This window comes from Puntigrus tetrazona, chromosome 13 (assembly GCF_018831695.1).
Source record: "Puntigrus tetrazona isolate hp1 chromosome 13, ASM1883169v1, whole genome shotgun sequence".
NCBI classification, from domain to species: domain Eukaryota; kingdom Metazoa; phylum Chordata; class Actinopteri; order Cypriniformes; family Cyprinidae; genus Puntigrus; species Puntigrus tetrazona.
In genome coordinates this window covers 6,835,204-6,861,001 of record NC_056711.1, presented here as the reverse complement: position 1 = coordinate 6,861,001, position 25,798 = coordinate 6,835,204, and the positions used below count along the sequence as shown (strand labels likewise).

The following is a 25,798-nucleotide window of genomic DNA, read 5'->3' as shown; positions in this document are numbered from 1 at the left end:
ACTGAAAAGTGCAATCAATTACATACCGATTCGTGTGTAATTCTTGTAGTTCCCATCAAGTACTCGGCTGTCCTTGGGCAGAATATTTAATTGACAACTTTTCCTTCATATATAAACCATGCCTACGTAACCTCAAAAACAATGTTTATTTTTTTTTCTCCTTTTTACAGCAAGTTAATATTGTGTTTAAAATGTCTCTTTAGACTTCACATGGAACATGACATGAAGAACCAGAAATCAATTTTCTTTTAAACTGGGAGGAATGAGGTTTAGAAAAAGGCTTTGCCACTTCTCAAACATTTTTTTTTTTAGTTACATACTGTATTTACACAATGGAACATAAGAAAAATAAGAACAACAGCTTGGTCTAAGTGTGTCTCCACTTAGTCACCATGAAAACATCTAGTAAAGTGTACAATAACTTCACTTTGTACAGTATGTCTGCAAAGATTTAGCATGTGTGCCTAAATTGTGTGACATTCACAATTTTGGTTCAGATCATGGATACAAAAATAAGTACGAGAGACGGCCGTCCGAGACAATGAATAGCCTTTCAACTCTTTAAATAAACCGAACATAAAATAAAAAAAGCTGATGACTAACTCCTCTATGAGCAGCACAAAGTCAATGAAGCACTTATTTTTGAGACCGTTCTACAAGATGCTAATGAACAAGGGTAGCGGTGGGGGTCGCCTAAAGTGTAATGATGCTTAAAAAAACAAATAGAATCTGATCGTATGATTTGGTGAAAAATTCATGCAATATCAGGCAAGATGTAACTGTGCCACCAAGCCCACCCCAACCTTCAAAAAAAAAAAAAAAAAACCTAATGAAAAACCTTAATCTGACTGTCCAAAAACAAAACAAAAAAAGAAAAGACACCCTTTAATAAATCTGTACAACCAAAATACATTTGGGATCTACATCTACAGTTACATTATTAAGGTTATATACATGGCCACCCCCCTCCATATATTATCTTTACGAGCAGACTTCATTCAAACCCAAACAACAACATAAGACTGAACTGGAAAAAGAAATATCACATCACACAACCCATTAAAAACAATCTGCCACCAAACCATCATTTCAGATCATCAGTCTCACTAGAATCTGCTGCGGATAGCGAACTCTGATGTGCCAAGCTCTATCCTGCTCTGGTCTGAAGATCTGAGCTACAGGAAAACAGACGCCCTGAAAAGGTAGAGCTAAAACCTGGCTGTTTCACATCGTGTTGGTTTTATCTATTTATTTATGAATGGGAAAAAAAAAATGGTATTTTGGAATTTCAAACCACATTATGCTTTTGGTGTCATTCATAAGCATGTAAAACAATACTATAACAATGGCATTGTACGACTCTGTAATACAAAACAGACAAGCAAGAGGATGGACGTAAACCCCACTCTCTAATATTCTCATATAATAGAACAAAGGCTCTCCATACACTTTGGCCTCTTCACTGAAGAGAGCTAGACTATTCCATCAATAAAGATCTGTTCAATGGTTTTTAGGTGGGATAGAGTTATAAGAAATAGGAGCAAAGCTGTGGTGTACTTTCTTTCCCCTTTTATCTGCCTTTACTGCCTGCATTTCCTCCGGAAGGAAAAAAAACGAAAAGCAGATTTAAAAAAAAAAAAAAAAAAAAAAAAAAATTATAATAAAATAAAAAGTCCTGTTTATTTCACCTCTCATTTTACCCTTGTATATGCTTCATGCCGCAACTTTTAATTCATTGAGAATGGAAAACTAGATTTTGTACAAGATACCACAATCTCTTCTTGCAAAATAAATGGAGACTTTGTGCCCGCTTCGATCGGGAGGAAGTGTCGGCTGATCCGCAGCGTCACCGCAGAGTTTCTAGTCGATTTTCACATTTGTGTAGATCTTCCTCACAAAGGCACTTGTTCCCATGTAACCCACGGCTCCTAAAAACAAAGAGATTAAGAGAAAACGATAGTTGAAAGTGTCAATCGCCATATAGCATCGTTTATTACTTGGAGAGGGGAATCGCCGTACTAAAGAAGTGATTTTGTTTTCTTCTACTCACCACACATGATTCCCAGAGCAGTACTGAACACAGCCATGTAGCCAAAATAGAACGATGTCTGAAATAAGCCATACATCCTGCACAAAATATGAGTACAAGGACAATTATTGGTATCAGATCCCACATCTACAATATCTAAAAACAAATGAAACTTTACTTTTTAAAATGTACTTTCACAACGTTTGCAAAGTAACTAAGTGATACTTAAAGTACGTTCCTCTCACAGATTATACTATTTATATGTTAGTATTTTTATCATTTAGATCTTGACATTTAAGAGAAAACGTTTTATAGAAAATCACAGCTCAAAATCCTGTAAAATATCTTCGTTATGGAGGAACGCATACATACTGAGTGACTGAGGCTGACTTAATCATTTCAAATTTACAGCATTTATATAAAGACATCTGAGGAAAAGGAACTAAAAACTCACTTTGTTTTGAAGAAATAGTAGTAGAAGGAGTACATGTAAACGTAAACTGCTGTTGATGCTGCAGAGAGAAAGCTTGTCCACTGCCTGAAAAACAACAACAAAAGTTCTAAATGATATTAATCTTAAAACAGTTAATGTCACTCAGTCTCATGATTTTGTCTGGTTATGCTGCATATACCACCCTACAAGACAATTAAATGCCTCTGTGGTCTGACCCCAAGGGAGGATGGATGTGGAAAACAAATTAAACTCCATGAGCAAAACAGCATTATAAATACAATATGGCAAGTAAATGCTCCTTACCATCTGTAGTCTTCTGCGTTGAGAAGAAAGTAGGTACAGACGATGGTAACGCAGACTGTAACAATACACAGGATCACCAGCACCAGCATCATAAACCCATACACATAGTAAATCTTGTACGCCCAAAATGATGTGAAGATGAAGTACCTAAAGGAAGAGAAGAGGCATTTTATTTTCTTATAGATATTCACAGTAATTACGGGTATAAAAATAAATCTAGACCCAATTTACAGACTTACATCTCAATGAATATCGACCCGAATGGAAGGATGCCGCCTAGACATACAATAACCGCTGGCTCCATAAACCTGCCAAAAAGAGAAACAACAATCTAATGTCTATTGACAATTACATTTCACACAGAAAATTAAACAACGACACGATGAATATGGCATGATATCAAGACAACTTGAGCATGTTTGAGGCAGTTTGTGATGTGTGAATAATGAATAAGGTTACCATTTCTTCTCTGGGATGGGTCTGGGTACAGCATTGACCCTACAAGGAAAATTGGGCTGGCCGGAGAGGTTCCTGCCCAGAATTGTCCCCACCAGGTTCAGAGGTAGAATTACAAAGAAACAGATGCAGCACACTGCAACCTGACCGAAGAAATGAGAAACGTAACATTTTAACAGATGAAACGAGTGCTTTATCGAGCAATTAATGCTATTACGTGTAATAACAAGTGGATTAGAAACTAAATAATGATAACAGTGTGTTTACAACCAAATTCTGTGCTCCAAAATAACATATTCAAGTGATTTGTCTTTCCTTGCTTAGCAGTTGATCCAAGTTATAAATCAGTCTGAGATTACATCAGTGTAAATGTAGGCATTTAGGATTCTGTAGGACACTGTATGCATTGTATAAGGCAGATGAGGAACTCACCATGGTGCCGAATGGGATGGCTCTGGAGGCATGGTAGTAGATAGCAATGAAGTTGATGAAGAATGCTGTGCCACACACCATGGCAGGAATCAGAAAAGCTCCTATGAACATCTGCTTTATCCATCTCCTCCCTGTACAAATAACGTAACATTTTAGAGGAAACATAAGAGACTTTTTGTCTTTTCAAGATTTATATTTGTCATTTTATTACTTTTTTCTTTATTCAGATAGGATAGTAGGTCGACAGGAAGCAAAGTGGGATGGGATCGGGAAAAGCCTGTGAGGTTTATGATGGCCAAAGTTCAACAGCACTATGTAGGTTCCCTGCATGAACCCGCAATGTAATGAAACAAGTTGATTTTCCTGATGGATCTCGTATCCAAAAGACGTTTCTGTGTGTGAGGTTACAAAGTATGTTCCTTTTCTATGTGCATCTCTCCAAAATAAACTTAACATGAATACACAACTATGCTACGCATCCTGGTTAGTTGAAAAAAAAAATGTGGGTCTTTTCGGGTCAGTTTGTAAACAGCACATTTATTTCAATTACGCAAGATCCGAGGCAGCTAATACCAAACCCCACTCGTGTCTGAGGCACTCATAGAAGTTCTGGACCCAAACCAGATTTTCAGATCCAATTAGACCTGTGAAATCCTCTATGAACACACTGGGGAGTCACTTAATAGTAGAAACCTGACGTAGTTGAATTGTAATTAAAACCTCACACCATTTCACATACTTCAAAGCAATCAACTGTGTAAAGTGCTATGTAAATAAGCGTGACGTGACTGGAGTGTTGAATTGCAGAGCTGAGTAAACAAATTTACGATAGCTATGATCAGATTCTCAATCTAGTAATTTTTGTTTGTGTTGATTTTGTTATTGAGAGGAAAGTGAGCAGCACATATTTGTATATTCATACAGACGCCCCTCCCAGCAATGTGGACGTCATCAGTATACGGCAGCGAAGTTATTTTGAGTATATCTGGGCCTAAAATGCTTACATTTATAACCTGTGTACAGCCAACATTTTTTTTATTATATTTGGAGCATTCCCTATTGCAACGGTTACATATTATTTTGCATACCTCCTTGTTTTGCATATAGACTTCCACCAAAGTACCCGTTGACTGGAGACGTGGCAGCATAAACAAATATGGCTGTACTCAGCATGGACCCTCTCCTACAGAGACAAGCATAAAATTCCTTTAATAAGTACTTGGGGAAATATGTTGACTACATGTTATATAGGACTTTAAGACCGGTTAAATGTCCAAAAGTGTAGGGTGATTAGGCATAGTAATTTTTGTTACAACTATTAAACAATACACAGGTATAGGCAAACAGTTTATGATTGCCCTGTAAACCATAGGTGAAACTCACTCTGTATACAAGTCCTCAATCATGGCCAAAATGATTACGATGAGGGAAACGGAGAAGATCTGACAGCCAGAGCCAATGAGGGAGGAGAAGATCAGCGGATGGCTGGAGGGCCTGAACACATCACCGTGAACCTGCTTCCATCCGTATTCATCACCAAGATCACGATCCTGATATTGAGATAAAGAAAAACACGATTAAAAAAAAAAGGAAAGATCAAGATGACATCCCTGAGAGAAAAGTAGCATTCATTTATGGGGCTGTTTTCAGAGCTGAAACACATCAGTCACTGTACGGTTGGGCATAAACATTCATCACAGACATGCATAAAATAAAAGGTGAGGGGGTTGGTAAAGCTCATTTAATAATGCATTTTTATAAATGATTACCATGTCATCCATTTCCTCTTCTTTGCTGTATCTGGCATAGTCTTTTCTTAATGTTCTCATCAAGATCATTGAAACAAGACCGACCAGGAAAATCACCATCATGAAAGAGTTAAATATTGAGAACCAGTGAATCTGTCAGGAGCAAAAACACACACACAAAATATATTCAGTGTATCGTTCAGCACATTTTTATCCACTGGGGAAATGTTATCAAACAATGTGGCACTTACTCTGTGTTGAAAGAAGGATGGATCAAGGTACTTGTCAAACCTATCCTCAAATTTCACATCAGATTTCTTCCACTTCACCTTTGAGGATCATCGAAACATTGTAATATTATACATATGGTAGACATCTAAGCAAACGCTGCCTTTTTACACAATAAGCAATAGTTACACATTTTCACCGAGTTCTCTCGCACAATAAGCATTAGACATTTTATGGGCAAACAGTTGTTACAAGTACAGGGAAAAAAGGCAACCTTTACAAAGCTAGATTTTAAGTGACAATATAACTAGTATTAGCAAATATTATCAGGTTTCTGAAGTTTAGGAAAGTTTTACTCACTGAGTATGACATGGGAATTCTTGTGTTTGGCACAAGTTTGACTTTCCCCTCGCTGGTCAGGTTAACATCCACAATTCTATTTCCATTGTGTCCGATCTCTAGCTTTTTGTACGTCCAGAGATAATAGTCCTCACCATTCTCGTCAGCTTCACCAACAATTCCTAAATAATAATCGCACAAAACAACTTTCAATAATGCCAACAGTATATTATCAGTTTAAGTAAACAGGGAATTAAATCATAATAAAATGAAATGAAAACAGACATTGAATAAACAATGATTCGGTTGCATTTCATCAAATGTAATAACATTCTCCGTTTCTGAAATGACTGGAATAACCACTAACATTTTACAATCCAGTCAAACCCTAAGAGATTAGTAGGCCTATGTATATTGTTTCCTCTAGAATTTTATTTTTTTTTATCTAAAAAGCTTCACATTACAGGCACTTCACGTTGTGGTTTTAAGTAAAGAACCCACAGAGACATCTTCAAGCTTTTGAGACAAACTTTCTATTATGCATTTCAGTTTATATGCAATATTTTATATCTATATTCAGACTTGCTTCAAAAATCATTGAATAAGCAAAACAGTCAAAGATGCACCGCAAAAACATACAGCTAGCTCACCTGGCGGTTAAACTCCAGTTTAATTTTCTTGCTATAATCAGATTTTCCTAAATAATTCATGAGCAACTATTGGAACACTTAATGATACTTTTAATACAATGATCACACCAAGGAAGTCACATTTCATTAGTACTGTTCAGTAATAATAACGGTTTATCAAAATGTCCCCTGGAGGCAAACAGCACCTTCAAAATACTTCAATAAACTGATTTCCCTTTCAAGCATTGAAAGGTCTGTTTTTGAGAATTGCATCTTGTTGAGTATTAGGTAATCGTTTAGTAAGATTACCTGAGGTACAAGATCATTTGGATAGACTAAGAAGATGGTCAGTGGAGGACAAGCTTCCAGAAAAATATAAAGGAATTTTGTCTGCTCTTAACAGACCTCAAAAAACTCTGTAAAGCATTTCTGTTACAGCGTCTCTGCTAGGAAGTTTCATTTGCCTAGTGATCAAAGTCTCGAGTGACAACAGTATCCAACGACAATAGAGCAGCAAAGACGACTAAATGTAGGTTCTCACCCCAAGGACTGGAATCCATTGCATCTTGTTGAAGGCGATGGATTGGTGGATAGTGTAAGCTGGGACGCAGCGCAGACACTAATAAAGTTGTTAACCTGCAGAACAGTGGCCCACATCCGGGAACCAAATGCTGCATTTTTTTCTATGCTTTCACTCAACTTCCAGCATTTTGATGACCTTCTCATCAGCCTCAAATGTCTCATAATGGACAAATCAATACTCCTCAGATTCATTCTTGTCGAAAAACCACCAAGAACAGAACGTCCCATAAGACCCTTAATACAAGCCCATGTACGTACAGATTTACTGGTGTTGCCAATTTCTCTTCTCTGAGAAGAATCTCAAGAACACCTCAAATATTAATGTCCAACGCATTCTCATCATCAGTGAGGTGTACAAAGTTAACCGTACCTCTGAGAGCTGTTGGTAACTTTGCTGCTGCACATTCGCACAGACACAATGGGCCCAAACGCAAAGAATGTCATACGCGCCACGGTTTCAATTAAATTTTGGTGAAGGTCATTGATGAGCAAATACCCTTGTCTAGTCTTTTTGATGACAAAAATGATCATCACAATAATGGCCACTATCCAACAACATTACAAAAGCCATATACACCTAGGATGGCTTTGGGGTGAGTAAAACAGAGCAATTTTAATTTCTGGGTGAACGATTTCTTTAAGCAAAAACATGTGGATTCTTAAAAAAATAAAAATAAAATTGTCAGGCAATGATTAATGTGACTTCACTTTTACTCAATAACACCACATACAAAACAAATAAAATCTGTTAACAGACCAATGGCAGGGTTTGGTACACTTAGGAAAGATCAGACTTGCCACCTTGGCATCCCGGTTACTCACCCCAGATGGGAAGGTCATCTATGTACATTTGGTACCAGTAGTGGTTCTTGATAGCGTAGACAAACGCATCTCTTTTAGGTTTGTCAAGTTCAATGTCACAGTATGTTGTCTGCATCACCTCATCTGTAAAAAACAAATCCACATTACATTCTTACAATCGCCAAATAAGCAATAATACTTAATGAGCAACAAAAATGTGAACGAGCTACAAATTTAATTTACGTAGTAGACCAGTATAATATTTGTGCCTTTGCTAAGCTTCATTTGAATAGGTTAACATGATATACATATTAAGGTACAACCATACCTTTGAACTTGATGTCCAGGCCGCTGAACTCCAATTCAACCCCCTGCAGCGCCTCTCCTAACGTCTCATGATAGTGACTAATAGTTTTCTTGGTGCCCACGCAGAATGGTAGGGAGAAGTACTTATAGGTCTCCTGTCGGTTGTGATAAGGGCCCACTGTATTCATCCATAGAACCACCTCCTCTTTATCTGTGTACTGCAAAAGAAAGAGAGCAGTCATCAGCTACCTGTTTCAAATATCGCATCAGCTTCTTTGTGATGTTAATTCAACTCCAGGATGTGACCATTTGAAAGACAAGGTTTTAAACTAAACAGAAACTGGCATGCATCTCGTTCTTAAGCAATTCTTTAAATAGAGCAAACTAGCAATCCTTCCTGAATCCGCGCACACACAGAGCATGCTGTCCAGGGCTCAAGCACACCCATAAAAATTACATCATTGATTCAAGATGAAGTCAGCTGGCAGAAAAGAGATTTTAAATTGAGATTGTGATGCTGCCAATCCCTCAAGCTAAAGCAAAATATAAAATAATCAAGAGACCATCCTTGATTAAAACTGCCTTAAAACTAACAAACTGCTTCAAAAAAAAAAAAACCACCACCACACACACACACACACACAAATACTGGTTAACTTGTTCCAGCATTACACTTCACTTAATACTTTGCATTAAATTCATGCATTCTCCAAGTGGACAGGCATGCTTATTTTATACAATAATGTTTTTAAAAAAGATAAATAGTTATAGATAACTGATTGTATTGCAATTCCTGCCATGCAATACAACATATTTCCAGCGGAGAAAACTCCATGATGCACTACATCAACAACACAGAAGCGTGCCTGTGTTAATTTATCATTACTGACAAAGGAAGATGTATAGATTGTTCATTGATACACATAAAAGCTGCTGCCAAACCAGTTTTTAGAATTCACAGGCTAAAGTACACAGAACCTATGACAGAGATGTTTGGAAGCAATGCTTTTGTAACATTTCTGTGGTTATTGGTATCCTATTGTATGTTTAACAGGTTTCTAATTCATAACGAAGGTCCCTTTTCTCTGGCAAAGAAAACGACATTGGACACAACAGGCCACCCACTAGGTAAAAGCCTAAATGTAACTGATCTAGGGATTTAAACAATTTTGATGCAGAATAAAAGATTTTATTTTGGGGGGTAAATTATTCTATTAATTCTTCCGATTACAAGTCTAAAGAATCACAGGAAAGACTGGGTGTGAACCTGAAAATCAGGTAGTGTTACACCATCCTTTTTGAATCTAAAGGGCAATACAGCAGTGGTGACATTGGATGCACCGGTCTAAATAAAATGAACATGAGAATTAGAGGAAGAGAAGACAACTGCGTGTGTGTATTCATGAAACCTTAAACCTCATCGTGACAGGTTATGAGTGGTACTGAATAATTTCAGCAATATTACGTAAGATATAAAAGGGGCTGCAATAAATTGGAAAGTTTGATCTTAGTAAATACCCATTATCAACTTATCATGCATCATACCACAGTTGAACATATTCTATTCAACAGCGAGAATATACCTGCCAAAACCCAAAACGCTTATGAATATTGGAAGGATTTTAAGACAGGAGAATAGCATTCAAGCGCACCCCAAAATGCTGTCTAAGTAGATCCTGAAACAAATTACATTTGGACACATTAGGGCATTTAAAGTCAAAGAAACAGAAATATCAGCAGATGTTTTCTGTAGAGTATTACATCTGAGTGTAACAGAACTGGAAGCAGGTTACTGAAAAAAGGTGTGGGGCGAGGTTTTGGTTCTATGTATGCTATCTGTTGTTGATTGGATTTTGAGATGTGGGCATTAAACTCATAAATGGAGATATATGAATGTGGGATCCAGTTATGAGATTTAGACTGAACTTTAATTCAGACACCAAAAATTTAAAAAAGAAGAAAAATGCTCAGATCAATTGTTCACAATAACATCTACAACATAAGACCTAAATATGCATTAGGTTCTTTTTAATGTTGAATTCATGCCGCCTTTAAAGTTGTCTCAAATCCAAATCAAACACCCTTATTATCAGGGCTACTGCAGACTGCATTTATATATTTTTTTCTATTTTTAGAGAGTCTAAAAAGCTACAGCAAAAACGTAATTGCTTAACTGTTAGCTGCCTTATAAAATCCCTAATTTTGAACTGTGCTTATGATATTGCTATAAGCGATACCCAGGGCTCTGTCATTGTGCAATTACTGATCTCAGAAATCTTGCGGACTTCAGTTGTACAACTGTACAGCAAGAAACGTTTTTATTAGCTTAGGCAGGCTGGCATATTGACATATTATGATTAAATATCATATACCTAAGAACTGCAAACTACAGAGTCACCGAAATCTCTTCGAACTATCATCCCGTCACAACAGTATATTAAAAACAGCATTCTAGTCGCCTTTACTACAAATGTAACCACCTTTTACAGCGTGTCAGTCAAAAAAGCCTGGAAGAACCGGATATATGTGTGTCCAGACGGACATATTTTAGCTAACAACGATTAGCCGACCCTTCAGAGTAACCTCACACATAAACAAAAGAAACACACAGTACACGAAACACATTGAGAGGTTATGCCTGGAATAGCATTATCCTTCTCGTACATTATAGGAGAAGACGAAACCGATGATTGCGAGCACAGCCCTGCTATCTGCACAACATAATGTAATGGGATAGCCGATGCTAAGCTAGCCACGTAGCTTCTGATGTGCTTAGCATTTCTAACACAGACACGGGACAATGAATCTGTCACCGAGTCCACTGTTTTGGATTTATTTCTGTCCTTTGCTGTCAGACACTTCTGTCGGAGCAACCAGCCTAATATCTAACGTCTCCCGAGACTGCACACACCGAGCACAGAGGGCTTCTCGGCCCGCAGTTTATCTTACCTTGTGGTCGTGTTCATCTGCTCGAACTGGCAGCAATGAACTAAAAACAGTCGTCAGGACAACCACTTCAATCGTCCACCTGCAGAGCCCCATGATTTTCTAGGGAAAATTCTGCGACTGATTTGAGATGGTATCTTTTTTGGGGGGCTATCCCACCTTCCTTCTTCCTGGTTCTATGACAGTGGTTGTCTTAAGATGCACACATACGAGTTTGTCGTAAAACTGTTCAGCGAGCGCTCAGCGCGATTCCCGCGGATTGGTGGGGAAAGGTCACGTGGGCAACGTTGACCTATCGCTGGAGAGAGGGATGAGTGAACGTTGAGGAAGGAAACCCTCCGCTTCGCCACCCATGGCCACGTCATCTGAGCGCAAACAGAAGCGCTGGAAAGGCCGGCTTTTTAGCAGGATGTAAAACCACACTACTTGAGTGTTCATTGATAGAAACTCCAAATAACTGCAGAGGGTTACGCCTAATCAGCAAACGTGTCACAGTTAGTTTAAAACTAAAAAAAAAAACATTACTAATTAAACGTCAATTCATTAAACACCATTGTTATTTAAACTGCTAAAATAAGACTAGCTTAAGTTACATTATTTGTAGGATTTCAGGCTAGGCTCTCTCTCTGTGTGTGTGTGTGTGTGTGTGTGTGTGTGTGTGTGTGTGTGTGTGTGTGTGTGTGTGTGTGTGTGTGTGTGTGTGTGTGTGTGTGTGTGTGTGTGTGTGTGTGTGTGTGTGTGTGTGTGTGTGTGTGGCTTAAGGCTTGAGAATGTGCCTCAGAATATAGCAGTGATCCTCAGAGTTCATGGTTCTCTGGTCTTATATATAGTAATATGGCAAAAAAATTGAATATGTTTTATTTAAAAAAAATCATTAATTACTCCCCCACTAAACCTTGGAACACACATTAAGATATTTTTGCTGAATTCCGAGAGCCCTGAGGCTTAAAAACATAGCAAGGAGATCAATAGAATAATATGTGACATCCGTGGGTCAGTCATAATTTTTACAAAGGTATGAGAATATTTTTTTGTCTTTATTCAACAATTTGTTTTGGAGAATATCTCGTAACGTGCGCTGTTCTGTGTCAGCTGCAGCATACGTGGATGCTCTGGTTGTTTACAGTTTGATCTGAACGTAAACAGCGTGTCTGTGTACATACGTTGCATATGTTGTTTACGTATGTGATACTTTTCAAATGGTGCTTAAAGTGATGCAGAGGAGAAGAATTGCTGAATAAACAGATGTTGGAGCATGTAGATCCCGGACAAGGCTGACCACTTTATTCTCACATTATTTCACAACATTATTCTCTCATTTTCTGTCTATTTATGCATGCTGAAGTCAAATTCTGTTAAATCCACATATAAATTAGAAATATTACACCGCTTAGATATTTTAGGCCTACTTTGCAGGCCAAATGTGTTTGTAAAGCAACCTTGTATAACGCTAAATTATAAATGACTGTAATTAGTTGGCCACACAATAAAAAACCTAGACCATCAAGAAAGTACATCTGGTTTTATTACGCTTTGTAAAATAGGTTTGATTGCGGAATTGTTTACAAATATTACCAAGAAAATAATTTTACCTTAATGTGGGCAGTTCTGTAAAATTTACTTCAGACAATGATTTATATCTAAGAAGTGCATACTGTTTAAAACTACTGAATATTATGGCACTAGTTTTACAGTTGTTTAGCCAGTTATTAGTTGTTGTGTAAATCCTTCTGTGTGTGTATCATGTCATCAGTGACTGCACAAACTTCCTGTAATGAAGAAAATAGGCAATTATTTTTCTTGTCATTATTTAATATTTGTTCTGTCATTTAGGCCCGGTTTCACAGACAGGGCCCAGACTAAACCATGATTAGGTCAGAGTTTAATTAGGACATTTAAGTAATTTTTATGAACATGCTTAGAAATTTATGAACATTAATGGTGAGCATCTTGAGACAAAAGAAAGGCACTGTTTCCTTCAGTTCAAACACTTCAGACTTCAGGATTAGTCTTAAGCCTTGTCTGTGAAACCGGGGGAAAGTGATATACGTCAAACATTAGCAAGATTTTTGAGGGTTTTTTTTCTCAAGAGCCTTCCACATCTTCAATGCATTAAAAAAATCTTTAAAGAAGTAATATTCAGATGAATAAAATATTTTCAGAAGGTGACATCACCTTATGATATCTGGCAAACCAGGATCTTTATATAGACCATTATGAAGATATCCAAGTGATGCATCAAATGGCACAAGCTTGACGCGCTCATCTGAATTTTGAGTCTTTTTTGCAATTCTGTAGATCTGAGAACAAAAAAAAGAAAAGAAATTTAAAGTTACATTTTTTTTTTTTTTTAATAAAGATAGGTTTTGTAATAACAAACCTCTTGAGCTGAGGCAAAGGGCACTAAATGGTCATCTTCAGCATGGAGAATCAAAAGGGGAGTTTGAATTTTTTGCAAACTATCAAAAAAAATCAGAAACGAAATGTTTACAATATATTTACATATTTGACATAACACACTAGCATACTATAATCGTATTTCTTCTCACATAGTTAAATAAATTAATTACCATACGTGTGAATATATTACAATGTGACATACTTCTCATCAGTTGGAAGGTTCAAATCTTTGTTTTTCAGTGGATTGAACAAGAAGTACTGAATGTATGGGAACTTCCAATAAAACTGGAGAAAAGGAAAAAGAGAGATACAAATTTCACCTAAAAATCTCAATTATAGCCTAATGTTCTGATGTTGGAAAGGAATTTTTAAAAAAAATATATATATATATATGTTCTATATATATATATAATGATTTATACCTATAAAAATATTGAACAAAAATAAAATGAATTTGTCAGACCAGTTGTTTTGATTTCACAGATCTCGAACATTGCTTACCCAAGTAAAAGGGTGTTTAGTAAGATTATTAGTTTTCATCCTCGCATTTAGGAATGCGCCTTCGAGTATTATTCCATCAAACTGTTTTCCTGTTAAGGCAAAATACAAACGCATGAGATCCAATGAGACAAACAAGAGCATGCTTGTTTTTAAATCAGTCGGATTCTTACCTTGTTCTAGTAATTTCACTGCAGTAGTACTCACAACACTTTTAAAAAGAATTTATAGTTATATAGTGCATTCTGTAGAAACTGCATTGCTTTTTTTACTTTCCATTAAATTGGTAGCTTTATTGTTTCTAAATAGATTTGAAGTAAACATGTCAAAAGTCAAATGCAAGTGATTTTACACACCCACTGCCAAGCGAGTGACCCCACACACACACCGGGCTGTTTCCACTGCGTGCTTTAACCCAGTGGTACAAGTACATAGCATCAGTAATCAGACCAGGCTCTGTAGGCTCTCCAGTGGAGTCCCCAAAACCTGACGGGTTTTAATGTATTTGATTAAGAAATAGAGAAATCATGCACTGAATATCAAGCTCAAAGAGTATTCCAATGATTACTGGTTACAGTGAAGTCACAACATTTTAACCCACCTCTGTAGTCCATCACCAAAACGTGATAACCAAGAGCACTCAAGACCTGCATGACCAAGACACTGCAGTCACTACCACAGTTCAAGTCCCTAGTCTTTCTTTGTAATAAAATAAGTGAGTTTGCTCACATTTGCAACTCCAATACGATGGGGTGCGGATCTGTTTATTAGGTAGAAAAATTAGAACGTCAAAAAGAAGTAGAAAGTTTTGAAAGCGCATATTTTCAGTATAATGCAAAATTTATAAACATTTTTTTAAGATCACATTGTAAATACAGCCTCCGACATAAGTACCTCCTACACCATATTTACATTTTTAAGTTGATAAATAAAAATAATGGCAGCGTCGCGTTGCGTTTGTCGTCATGAAATGATGTATGACTGTCATTACCAATCAAAATGACTGTTTTGTTTAAATGCAGTGTGTGGACTTTTTACACCGATCTCACGGTAAAACATAATTTACTGGGTTTAATTCATACTGATGACCGAAAATCTGGCAAAATCATGAATTATAGTGCATTTACGTTAGGTTCGAACTCTCATCACGTCTCATAGTTATACTCAATGCTCTAAACAGTAAAAATGTCCTATCTGCAGATAGGGGCGCATTTGTAGTATACGTTGAGATGGGTCGTATTTCAGAGCGTATTGGTTGGAGGGCATGTTGTTTAAATAGAGGAACTAAAAGTTTTAGGCAGTGTAAAGTTCAATGCACAAGTCAGATGACAGTACTCAGAGATAATGCAGATAATGTATACTGTAGGTTACTATAGGTTAGCAGACAAATATATTTTTTCCTATACAAAGAATAAAAGCCCTTAAAATTAAGATAATACAAATTTCTTGCCTGTTACCCCCATTGCCATGGAGGTAGATGAAAACGGGCGATCCGTCCCCCAGAGCACTCTCGTACCAGTCCAGATCTTTCCCCTGTGCCTCCTTCCATCGACGCTCAGGTACAGTGTGCCTAGAAACGTTTATAAAAGAAGGAGGAAAAAAATAAGATATTGAAAACCTGAATATTTATCTTGTTTTTTGTGTATGTGTGTCTTAAAACTAACCATACGCCCACTTTCACCCCCTCTTCGGGTTTGAGGTAGATATTTATAGTGTGATTGAGCCCTATATCTGAAGGCCGGCTCAGGTCAATAGAGTCTTGAGAAACACACAAATGAAATTAGGAAAAATTCATAAATTGTAGATGGCATCACATCAATATTTGGAACAAAAAATATTGTATACCAGAGAAAACATGCAGAAGAAGTGCTACTGATACAGAGAGGATGCAGAGAGAAAGAAGTGCCATTTTAGTCCAAGTACGTTTCCACTGGGATCACAAAAACAGAATTTTAAAGCTATCTTCACAGTGTCTACTTTTCACAATCAACTACATTTAATAAAACATCACTGTTAGACATTGCCTGATATTGATGCTTTTAATTTTTATGCAGTTGTTATGCAGCTGTCGACTGCAATGAATTACTTTCAAAGAAGTCAATGCAAACTTGCCTTGCATGCCTGTTTAAGTCCTTAGGTTTCTGACCGGTTGGTTGCAATCCTCCTGCAGAATGAAATTTTCTTTCAGATTTATTGATTCTTTTCGTAACTTTTGAAGAGCAGTGGAAGCTTTCTTCCTATTTACTTTGCACACAACTTGGTTAAGAACTGACAAACAAACGTGGATGGGTGTGAAGAGCAAAGGGCATGGACTGAGCTTATGTGCACACTTTTTTTTCCACTCTAGAATTCGCTACATCATTTTGGTGTGGTGTATGAGTACATATTGCTCCTGATATGCTTTATTTCTAAGATCAGTTAAGATAGTATAGTTTTTTTGTAATTGTTTTAAGCAATGTATTTCATGGAGAAAGACACATTTTACAGATCTGTGGCATTGACAGCACATTATTACATTTTACATTTTTGAAGCTCAATTTTTGAAAAAAAAAAAAAAAAAAATAAATTTGGTTCCAGGAAAATGTTTAGTTTTTGGCTCTCATAACCAGATTAACTAGAACCAGAAGTGTGCAATCTATTGTTGATTTTGTCTTCACTGGTCAAGGAAAACGGCACATTTTCATTCTTTCTTTCTTCCACAAGCCTCTTTTACACCTATTCACATCTTCAGTGAACTTCAGTATTCATCATGATTTGGAATAATAATAACTTTCTCAGATAGTGTCTAACATTACTATATTCACAAATACCTGTACATTGACTTAACATTAAAAATAGAGTTGCATTTTGTTATTATTTAAACATGTTTAAATTTGCTTCTACAGAGATAGATTTGTTTGCTGGCATTTAATATCTGACATGACATCTTAAGGTTTTCTTTATAATTTTACAGACTTATATGACAACCTTATTCTCAAAAATTTGATGAGGTAAAGTTCTTTTTACTATTCAAGACATCCTTATTTTTCATTGTAATTTAATGGTTTTCCACACTAAGATGCTTTGAGCAGCAACGTTTTATACAGAACCAGTTATAGATGAAATCTGCTTTTTTTTTTTAAATAGGCCAAATGTTTTTTTTTCCTTTTAGCTTTTAAGCCTACATGCAACATTGTGCTGACTTCAAAAGTGGACTTTAGACTTTAGACAGTAAAACGAACTAGGTGTTGAAAACATGCTCATGAATTATAACAGGTGTGTCAATTATAACATTTCTAAGCATTGTGACACTGTAATAGACTTTTTCTCATACAGTAATACAAATCTCTTTTTATTGTATTTAACATTAAAAATGTCATTTACATCTAGAAAGAAATTCATTTTACAAATATTAATGAGAATGGGAATTTGGAGGAAAAACATCAGACATTACAATGTTTTATTCAAGAAATGCATACTGTTTAAAACACCAGTTGTATAAAAAGCTATTTAGCTGGCTATTAGTTGGTGTGTAAATCTCTCTCTCTCATGTCATCAGTGACTGCACAAACTCCCTGTAATAAAGAAAATATGCATTTATTCTGGTATTATTCAACATGAGCAAGAACAGCCTACTCATACAGTTGTTTTTTTCTCTAAAGCCATTTTTAGAATTATATGAGCAACATTTAGATGCACAAATATTTTAAAAGAGTAAAATCACCTTATGATATCTGGCAAAGCAGGGTCTTTATATAGACCATTATGAAGGTATCCAAGCGATCCATCAAATGGGACCAGTCTGACCCGCTTATCCGAGTTCTGGGCCTTTTTTGCAATTCTGTAGTTCTGAGCCAGAAAAAATAGAATGTATTCCCCAATCATTTTTTTATGAGGTAAATCAACTTTCATATAAACAAACCTCTTGAGCTGTGGCAAGGGGCACTAAATGGTCATCTTCAGCATGGAGGATCAAGAGGGGAGTTCTAAGTTTCTGCAAACTATCAACCAAAAAAGGTTATAATATTGTAGTATATAACATATTGTAACACCGTAATGTAACATGATTTAGTGAAACAATATCACATACTTATCTTGAGTAGGAAAGAACAAAAAGTTGTTTTTAAGTGGATTAAAAAGGAAGAACTGGATGTAGGGGAACTTCCAATAAAACTGGAGAAAAAAGTAAAGGAAAAGAGATACAAATAAGGCTTATAAGTACCAAACTATGATTAACTACCCATATTTTTGTGTTTACATAGCTTGTCCTGTAAATTAACTTTACATTTTGCACAGTTAAATGAAATGGTCAGATTTTAAGTAAATTTAGCTTTGTGGGAAAATCCAGATTACAATGTTTTGATGTCTCAAAGGTACCTAATAAATAATACCTAATAAAATATCTAAAACAAATACAATTTTAAAGATCCTTAATATTACTTACCCAAGTAAACGGGTGTTCAAAAGATTGATTGTTTGTAAACTGTATATTTCCGAATGCACCCTCGAGTATTATTCCATCAAACTGCTCTCCTGTCAACAAGAAAAGAGTAAAGAGAGAAAAGCAGTCAAGAAAACTATGTGAAGTTACTACGCCCTACAATGACAACTCTTAAAGTCAAACATAAAAAGCGAGAAAGCAACGAAGAGCCACTGAGACAAACAACAGCATGCTTGTTTTAAAACCAGCTGAATTTTTACCTTGCTCCAGTAGTTTCACTGCAGTGTTAGTTGTAACACTATTGAAAAAAAGGCATGCTGTACAAACTATAGAATATTTAGTATACATTTTTTTTCTAATACATTTGTAGCAAAAGTCGTTTACACACCCACTGCCAAGCGAGTGACCCCACACACACACCGGGCTGTTTCCACTGCGTGCTTTAACCCAGTGGTACAAGTACATAGCATCAGTAATCAGACCAGGCTCTGTAGGCTCTCCGGTGGAGTCCCCAAAACCTGACGGGTTTTAATGTATTTGATTAAGAAATAGAGAAATCATGCACTGAATATCAAGCTCAAAGAGTATTCCAATGATTACTGGTTACAGTGAAGTCACAACATTTTAACCCACCTCTGTAGTCCATCACCAAAACGTGATAACCAAGAGCACTCAAGACCTGCATGACCAAGACACTTCAGTCACTACCACACTTCAAGTCCCTAGTCTTTCTTCACAATGAAATAAGTGAGTTTGCTCACATTTGCAACTCCAATACGATGGGGTGCGGATCTGTTTATTGAAGGTTCAAAACGTAGCAGTTGTGCAATCATCAAGAAAAACCAAAGCAGATTAATTATTTAGTATATGGAATTTACATTATATAAAAATCTTATTCCAGGTAAACAGATTCGTAATAATGTGGTATTGTAGGTTCCCTGCCTGTTACCCCCATTGCCATGGAGGTAGATGAAAACGGGCGATCCGTCCCCCAGAGCACTCTCGTACCAGTCCAGATCTTTCCCCTGTGCCTCCTTCCATCGATGCTCAGGTACAGTGTGCCTAGAAGGATATATTGAAAAATGAATAGTCATTGTCTTGTTTTTGTGTGTACATGTGTGACGTGTAATGTAGATGTTTTAAAACTAACCACACGCCCACGTTCACTCCCTCCTCGGGCGTAAGGTACATGTTTATAGTGTGATTGAGCCCTATATCTGAAGGTCGGCTCAGGTCAATAGAGTCTGGAAAAATACAAATGAAGTTAAGCAAAATACTTAAACTATAGATGACAACACTTTTTTTATGCAACAAAACAAAAAAAAGTTATATACCAGAGAAGAGATGTAGAAGAAATGGTACTGATACAGAGAGGACGCAGAGAGAAAGTGCTATTTTAGTCCAAGTCCATTTCCACTTGGATCTTAAGAAAGAAGGGCTTTTTTAAAAACCGCACTTTTTAAATAATTTTCATAATTTCACAATTTAAATGTTCTTCTCTTCTACAACCAACTACATTTGAGACATGAAATTGACATTTCCTGATACTGTGGTTCGTTTTATTGAAAAAAAGTCAATAAAACATGTTTGACTTGCCTTGCATGCGCATTTAAATCCTTAGGTTTCTGGCCAGACTGTTGCAGTCTTCCAGCAGACTGATTTTTTCTGTCAGATTTAACTGTTTTGCGCTTCATATTAAAGAGCACGGAGCACTTAGTTTACTCTTCACAACAAAAATCACGGAAGTGTACAAAGAGCAAAGAACACGGACTGGGCATTTACAGCTCTCATTTCTGCATATCGAGGAAACATTTGAGAAAAACGTCAAGCTGAACTTTTATTATATATTTTAAGAGTTCGAGAACCTGTTACATCACTTCCTGCCTGTGAAGTCGCCGAGGAAACAAACCATCTATTTGTCGTGAAATGGGTTATGGCTTGATGCCTATCAGAGAAACGCTGTGAGTTAGTGGTTTTGTAAATGAGCAACTTCAGTAGGCTAACATCTCTGCTTTAATCACTGGTCGTTTTCATATAACAACCCATGCAAATCACACGCACGTGGTCACGCGCTAAATTCAAAATTACTCTCTGATTCTACGGACACAGTTTTGATTGATGGCCGCTTAACATTTAGCATTCACAGCGACAGTTAAACACGCTTTACGGTCGCCATGGATACTTTGGATATATGTAACGTGACATCTAACGGACAGGTTTTTTTGTATAGCGTTAGGCGATAACATAAAAGTAATGAGTTGAAAAAAGATACTCACTTTCACGTTTTAAAATAGTTCTCGTTTTTATTATCCCAGCCAGTTATCCTTATTTGCTATTTTCATTAAATTCGTTTTCAATCGTTTTTCTTACGCAAAGATGCTTCGAAGAACAAGAACAGCAAAGGTTTATACAGAACCGGCCACAGATGATGAATCCGATGACATGTGAGTTGTTTTGCTTTGTTTGCTCAAGCTAACACTTTTTTTTAATGATTAGCTTACAAGGTTAAGATACAAAACTGTATACAGTAAAGCAGACTCTGTTTTGGTTAGTGTTGAAAATATACTTGTGAATTATAACCATTGTGTCAAACTCTTTAACCTCAAAACGTTTCTAGCAGTGGATCCCACAATAGTAGCTTCGTGAATGCTGGGTGAAATAAAACTGGTTTCTTGGTACAGGACAGGTCAACAAAAAGACGCCGATGACAGTGAGGAGTTAGAAGAATGGTTACCAAAGTCAAATGAGGGCAAAACTACAGGAAGGCGTCAGAGGGGGAACGATGAAACCGGCGAAAAGAAAAAAGTGACCAAGAGGGTGGCCAAACCTAAAGAGCCAAAACCTAAAGCAGAAAGGAAGCCCAGAGCTGCACGGGTTCCCAGAGCGAAGGAGAAGACTAATACAGAGCAACAAGCTGAGGATGCGGTTCAAGCGAAGCCCGAGTTACAGCAGCATGTGACGGTCAAAGAAGAGGCAAGTTGTAATGCTTGTGATTTTTACTGTGATATACATTTTTTTTTTACTTATTCGCAGTTCTACATCTATATAGCACTCCACTGTATATATCTATTGTTAATGTATGTAAATATCCATTGTACATACTCTTGTAAATTTGTCTATACATATCCTGTATATCCTGTTTGTACATAACCCTCTGTAAATTGTTTATACATGCCTAACTGTAAGTTTCCCTTTCATAGACAATAGCAACCTGTGTATTATGCTCTTAACACATTCACCTGTAATTTAATTTATTCATATTTATCTCCTGTACATATTACCTATATGTGCACTTGTAATTTATATTTATACCTATATCCGGCACTTGCTGCTTATTGCACTCCTGGTTAGACCTAAACTGCATTTCGTTACCTTTTAGTTGTACATGTGTAATGACAATAAAGTTGAATCTAATCTAATATAGTTTTTCCAAGTAATTAAAATCAGCAATAGTAATTACCCCGTAATAAGTGTACTGTAAGCTGCTTTTTTAAATGACCACTTCTTACTAAATGACTACAGGTGTATCCACCCTGACTGACGTCAGCAGTTCAAAAACATTTCACCAACGTATCCGGATCTTACATTGTGTACTCAAACCATTTATTTGATTTTTAACCCTTTTGTTTTATTTTAGAGGTTGTCCGTTAACTTGAGCGGTGATGCGCCTGATGAGTGCCCCTCATCCAGTCAGCATTTCCCCAAGGTGAAAAAAGAGGAGCCGGATGACAGCTTCACCTTTGATGAACCCGCTCAGAAGAAGCAGAAGACCACAGACTCAGCCCAGGGAAGACCGATAAAACTCAGATCGGCCAATTCCTGTGCGGAGGACTTACAGACGAATTGGGATCCCATTCAGGTGAACTATTACTTTCTGAGATGGTGTTTTTGAAATTGTAGGTAATGTTCTGAAGATCCGTTGCATTGTTAAATCTATTATTATTGTCTATTTAAGCTGCTTTAGTGTTTTCCGGTATGCTTGGTGCTAGTTGGTCAATTGCAGCATTCTACAGGGAAATATAAATAGGCAGCAGCTATTTGCAGTTATAGTGTAAATAGTTATAGGGACTATTTACACTAAGCGCAAAAAGCAATAGATATTACTTACACTAAATGCAAATAGCAATTAGATGCTATTTACACCAGGCGAAAATAGCATGTTTTCTTAGCAATAGATGCTATTTACATGAAGCAAAAATGGCTTCTTTTTACACTGTCCAAATAGCTATAGATTCTATTTAAACTATATTAAAATAAGAGGATTTTCTGCTATTTATACTGCTTATTGCAAATAGCACCAGTTATTGTAGTACATTATAAACAAGTATGAAACAATTGCTTACTGAGTGCAAATTTCACTTCATATTATTAAATGAATGCCACCTGATTGGGACAAGAAAGCCCTCCCTACCCAGTACTTTATTTTCTTCTCTTGGATTATTTCCTTCATTTAAAAAAAAAATAAAATAAAAAAAGATTTTTTACATGTGATTTGAAAAGGGAGAAAAAATGCTTGCCAAAATGCAGATTCAAACCTGGGTTGGTCACTTCAAAATAAGTACAACACACGTTTTGCCATCTGCGCCACTGGAGCAGACCACTGGAGCAGACAACCGGGTTTTGTTTAATGTTGATTTGAACACTCCCTGTGACAGTCACACATCAAAAAAATGAATCGCTGTTGTACTTCAATTGTAAGTCGCTTTGGAAAAGCGTCTGCAAAAGTTAGTGTAAATAGCCTCTGCCAACAAGGTGGGATATTAGTGTAAATAAACACTCTGATGTAAGCATATATGCGTCAAAGATGAGGCGTTACATTTTGTGGTCCTCATTAAATTAAATTGAAGTAATTTTATATACTTTGAAAGTACATTAAATATTTAAAATAACTTTAAAGAACATTAAAACATAGCGACTGGTAAAGAATTAAATTGGTAAAAAAAAAATATATATTTTTGGTATATGAACTATGAAATATGTACAATATGAAAGAATGACATTGCGTCTTTGGTAAATCATGGTAGCTTCAGCATTATTTTGTGTCATTACTTTCTGAATGAATCAACTGTTTAAGTGATTCAGTTCAGTCACAATGACTCACTTATTTACAGTGGCTTCCCGCCACCTACTTGCGGTTTTTATTTCACATTCAGAGTATTTTGTATTATTATTTAAATAATTTCAAATATCAGTATTCAAAAAACAATGAACACTGGCTTGATAAAGGTAAAATGCCCATAAATTTTAATAATCAGTTAAAACTTAGTGGAAAAAATACATTTCAGTGTGATCAGTATACAGAATATGAAGAATATCACAAACTTTAGGATACCACGGCAGTCCTTAAGATGCCAGCACAATCATTTTTATCGTTATAAAATATTGTCTAATTATCGTTGTCACTAAAATCGCAGAAAATATTTTTTGTCTATATCTCACCCCTAATATAACTATATTATTGAAACTTAAATTTTGGTAATATCGTATTTATTTTTTATTTTTTTGCCCAGAAAACGAATTAAACCGGTCACGTTCGAATATCCCGTGTAGGTCCTTGCTGAGAAGTCTGGCGTGGAGCAGTGGGTGTGTGCAAACATCGTACAGCTTTTCCAGGAGGAGAACACCATTCCCTTCATGGTGCGCTATAGAAAAGAGCTGATCAACCATATGGATGCCGATGCTGTTCGAGATGTGCAGCTCACTCTTGAAGAGTTGCGGTAAGACGCTGGAAGTGCACTGCAACAAAAAAGGAGAAAAGAAAGGAAATAATGCTTTAGTTGATATAGTTTTAATATTTAAAACTGTTTATATATTCAAGGAAAGAAGTTGTGTATTTCTTTTTTTTTATTCCTGCTGGATATATATATTTTTTTATTTAACCATTTTACAGAAACTGTTTGATTTTATTTATACAGAGTATTTTTTTGCAGTTAGTTAAAATGTTTTTAGTAGTTTACTGTCTCCAGTGGCACCAAAAGCATTGTGATATTTTAATGTGGTTATTATTTATTCTTTTTATAGCTGGAATTACCTTAATTAGACTGCTATAACCAAATGTGAGCAATAGATGGCAGCAGAGATCAAGTCTTGTATGTTCTTGTAAAAGGTGCTTCAGAGAGGATTAAATGACAAAATTAACTAATTTCCTGTTTTGAAAATTCAGCTTTGCCGTCACAGAACTTAATTACTTTCTTTGAAAATTTTATTAGAAAACGATTACTGTTTTTATTGTATTTGTGATAAAGTAAATGCGGTCTTGTTGAACATAAGAGACTTCATTTAAAAACATTACAAATTCTTATCTTAACTTTTGAACAGTAGTGTAATGGTGATTAAACAGACATAATTTTTCTCAGCATAAAGTGAAAAGCAAACAGGATCCACACTGTAGTAACACAAGTACACAGATTTAATTTTATTTATGATTCTTAGGTCGGTGGCAAAGAAGATCAGATCTGTCTCTCAGACACTAAAGAAGGAGGGGGTTCTCACTTCAGAGCTGGAAATGGTTCTAAAAAACTGCACAACTGCTGATGAAATAGACCATGTGGTAAGAACGGAGCAGAATCAGCTTCTATTATTAAAAAACATTGACCATTTGTTGAGTTTTTGACTGTGAGTGACCTAATAATAAAACTGAGTGAAATATATAAATATGTTTGTTTTGTTTTCTTTAGTATGCTCCCTATAAAAAGGGCAGTAAGTTGTCCAAGGCCCGGCGAGCTAAGGAGCTAGGACTGGAACCAGTTGCACTGACTCTTCTTCAGGAGCCTCAGAAAATGGACCTGCAATCTTCGATCCAGCCCAACACTAAAGGTATCAGCGCTCTGAATACTTAAAGCAACCCGCCTGTTGTGATCATTCTCTGGGGATTCGTCCTGGCCAGGATTTTTAAATTGCCTAAAATAACCTGGTTTTGGCTGTTTGTGATCGTTGCATGACATCTAAATACAGCAAGAATGAGTTGAAAGCATAAGGAGCTGTCTGCTCTGCTCTCTATAGTTCTTGCAGTACTTAGATGTCATATAACAATCTATCTGCACAGCACATACAGCCAAAACCTGTTTAGGCAATTAAGAAATCCCACACAGGACTTTTCTCTAGAAAATGGCATGTCTATTCACTTTATTGTACAGCGGCATTCAAAACTCGGTGTCCTCTGAGGTGTAACATTATTGATGCATCGTTACTTCCATGTATTGTTTAATGTATGTTTTACATCGCAGT

At 36.3% G+C, this 25,798-nt stretch overlaps 4 protein-coding genes across 8 annotated transcripts in view; 1 reads left to right on the top strand and 3 right to left on the bottom strand.

Moving 5' to 3' along the window:
• Positions 1-127: 127 nt before the first annotated feature.
• Positions 128-11,467, bottom strand: tm9sf3 (transmembrane 9 superfamily member 3). Its single transcript, XM_043255492.1, has 15 exons — positions 11,257-11,467; positions 8,330-8,525; positions 8,023-8,145; positions 6,011-6,171; positions 5,674-5,751; positions 5,444-5,575; positions 5,058-5,224; positions 4,763-4,857; positions 3,675-3,805; positions 3,246-3,385; positions 3,026-3,094; positions 2,787-2,933; positions 2,484-2,567; positions 2,051-2,127; positions 128-1,928 (listed from the first exon to the last, which is right to left on the bottom strand). Exons 1-15 carry the CDS (start codon positions 11,347-11,349, stop codon positions 1,861-1,863), a joined length of 1,761 nt encoding a protein of 586 aa, XP_043111427.1. The 5' UTR covers positions 11,350-11,467; the 3' UTR covers positions 128-1,860.
• Positions 11,468-12,758: 1,291 nt separating this feature from the next.
• Positions 12,759-16,270, bottom strand: LOC122356807 (lysophosphatidylserine lipase ABHD12-like). The gene is made up of 13 exons (XM_043255875.1): positions 16,238-16,270; positions 15,997-16,081; positions 15,816-15,909; positions 15,602-15,721; positions 14,881-14,911; positions 14,753-14,798; positions 14,508-14,637; positions 14,325-14,362; positions 14,155-14,243; positions 13,856-13,938; positions 13,634-13,712; positions 13,429-13,553; positions 12,759-13,022 (listed from the first exon to the last, which is right to left on the bottom strand). The coding sequence occupies exons 1-13, from the start codon at positions 16,268-16,270 to the stop codon at positions 12,995-12,997; spliced, it is 981 nt and encodes a 326-aa protein (XP_043111810.1). The 3' UTR covers positions 12,759-12,994.
• A 1,191-nt stretch (positions 16,271-17,461) lies between these two features.
• LOC122356727 (lysophosphatidylserine lipase ABHD12-like) lies at positions 17,462-20,405 on the bottom strand. 3 transcript variants are annotated; one of them, XM_043255743.1, is made up of 13 exons: positions 20,168-20,405; positions 19,906-20,009; positions 19,722-19,815; positions 19,514-19,633; positions 19,333-19,363; positions 19,205-19,250; positions 18,960-19,089; positions 18,832-18,869; positions 18,575-18,663; positions 18,221-18,303; positions 18,053-18,131; positions 17,855-17,979; positions 17,462-17,705 (listed from the first exon to the last, which is right to left on the bottom strand). In XM_043255743.1, the coding sequence occupies exons 1-13, from the start codon at positions 20,263-20,265 to the stop codon at positions 17,678-17,680; spliced, it is 1,065 nt and encodes a 354-aa protein (XP_043111678.1). In that variant the 5' UTR covers positions 20,266-20,405; the 3' UTR covers positions 17,462-17,677. The 3 variants fall into 3 exon arrangements, with proteins under 3 accessions (XP_043111678.1, XP_043111679.1, XP_043111680.1); XM_043255744.1 differs by having other exon boundaries at positions 19,906-19,994; positions 20,168-20,399; XM_043255745.1 differs by lacking the exon at positions 19,906-20,009 and having other exon boundaries at positions 20,168-20,315.
• Positions 20,406-20,440: 35 nt separating this feature from the next.
• Positions 20,441-25,798, top strand: part of srbd1 (S1 RNA binding domain 1) — a 51,730-nt gene continuing 46,372 nt past the window's right edge. For 2 of the 3 annotated variants that reach the window (XM_043255739.1, XM_043255741.1), the window contains exons 1-7: positions 20,441-20,532; positions 20,948-21,015; positions 21,253-21,544; positions 22,209-22,430; positions 24,122-24,288; positions 25,004-25,121; positions 25,249-25,387. In XM_043255739.1, coding sequence (XP_043111674.1) covers positions 20,948-21,015; positions 21,253-21,544; positions 22,209-22,430; positions 24,122-24,288; positions 25,004-25,121; positions 25,249-25,387 — 1,006 coding nt within the window. In that variant the 5' untranslated portion in view covers positions 20,441-20,532. The other variant, XM_043255740.1, reaches the window with a different exon arrangement.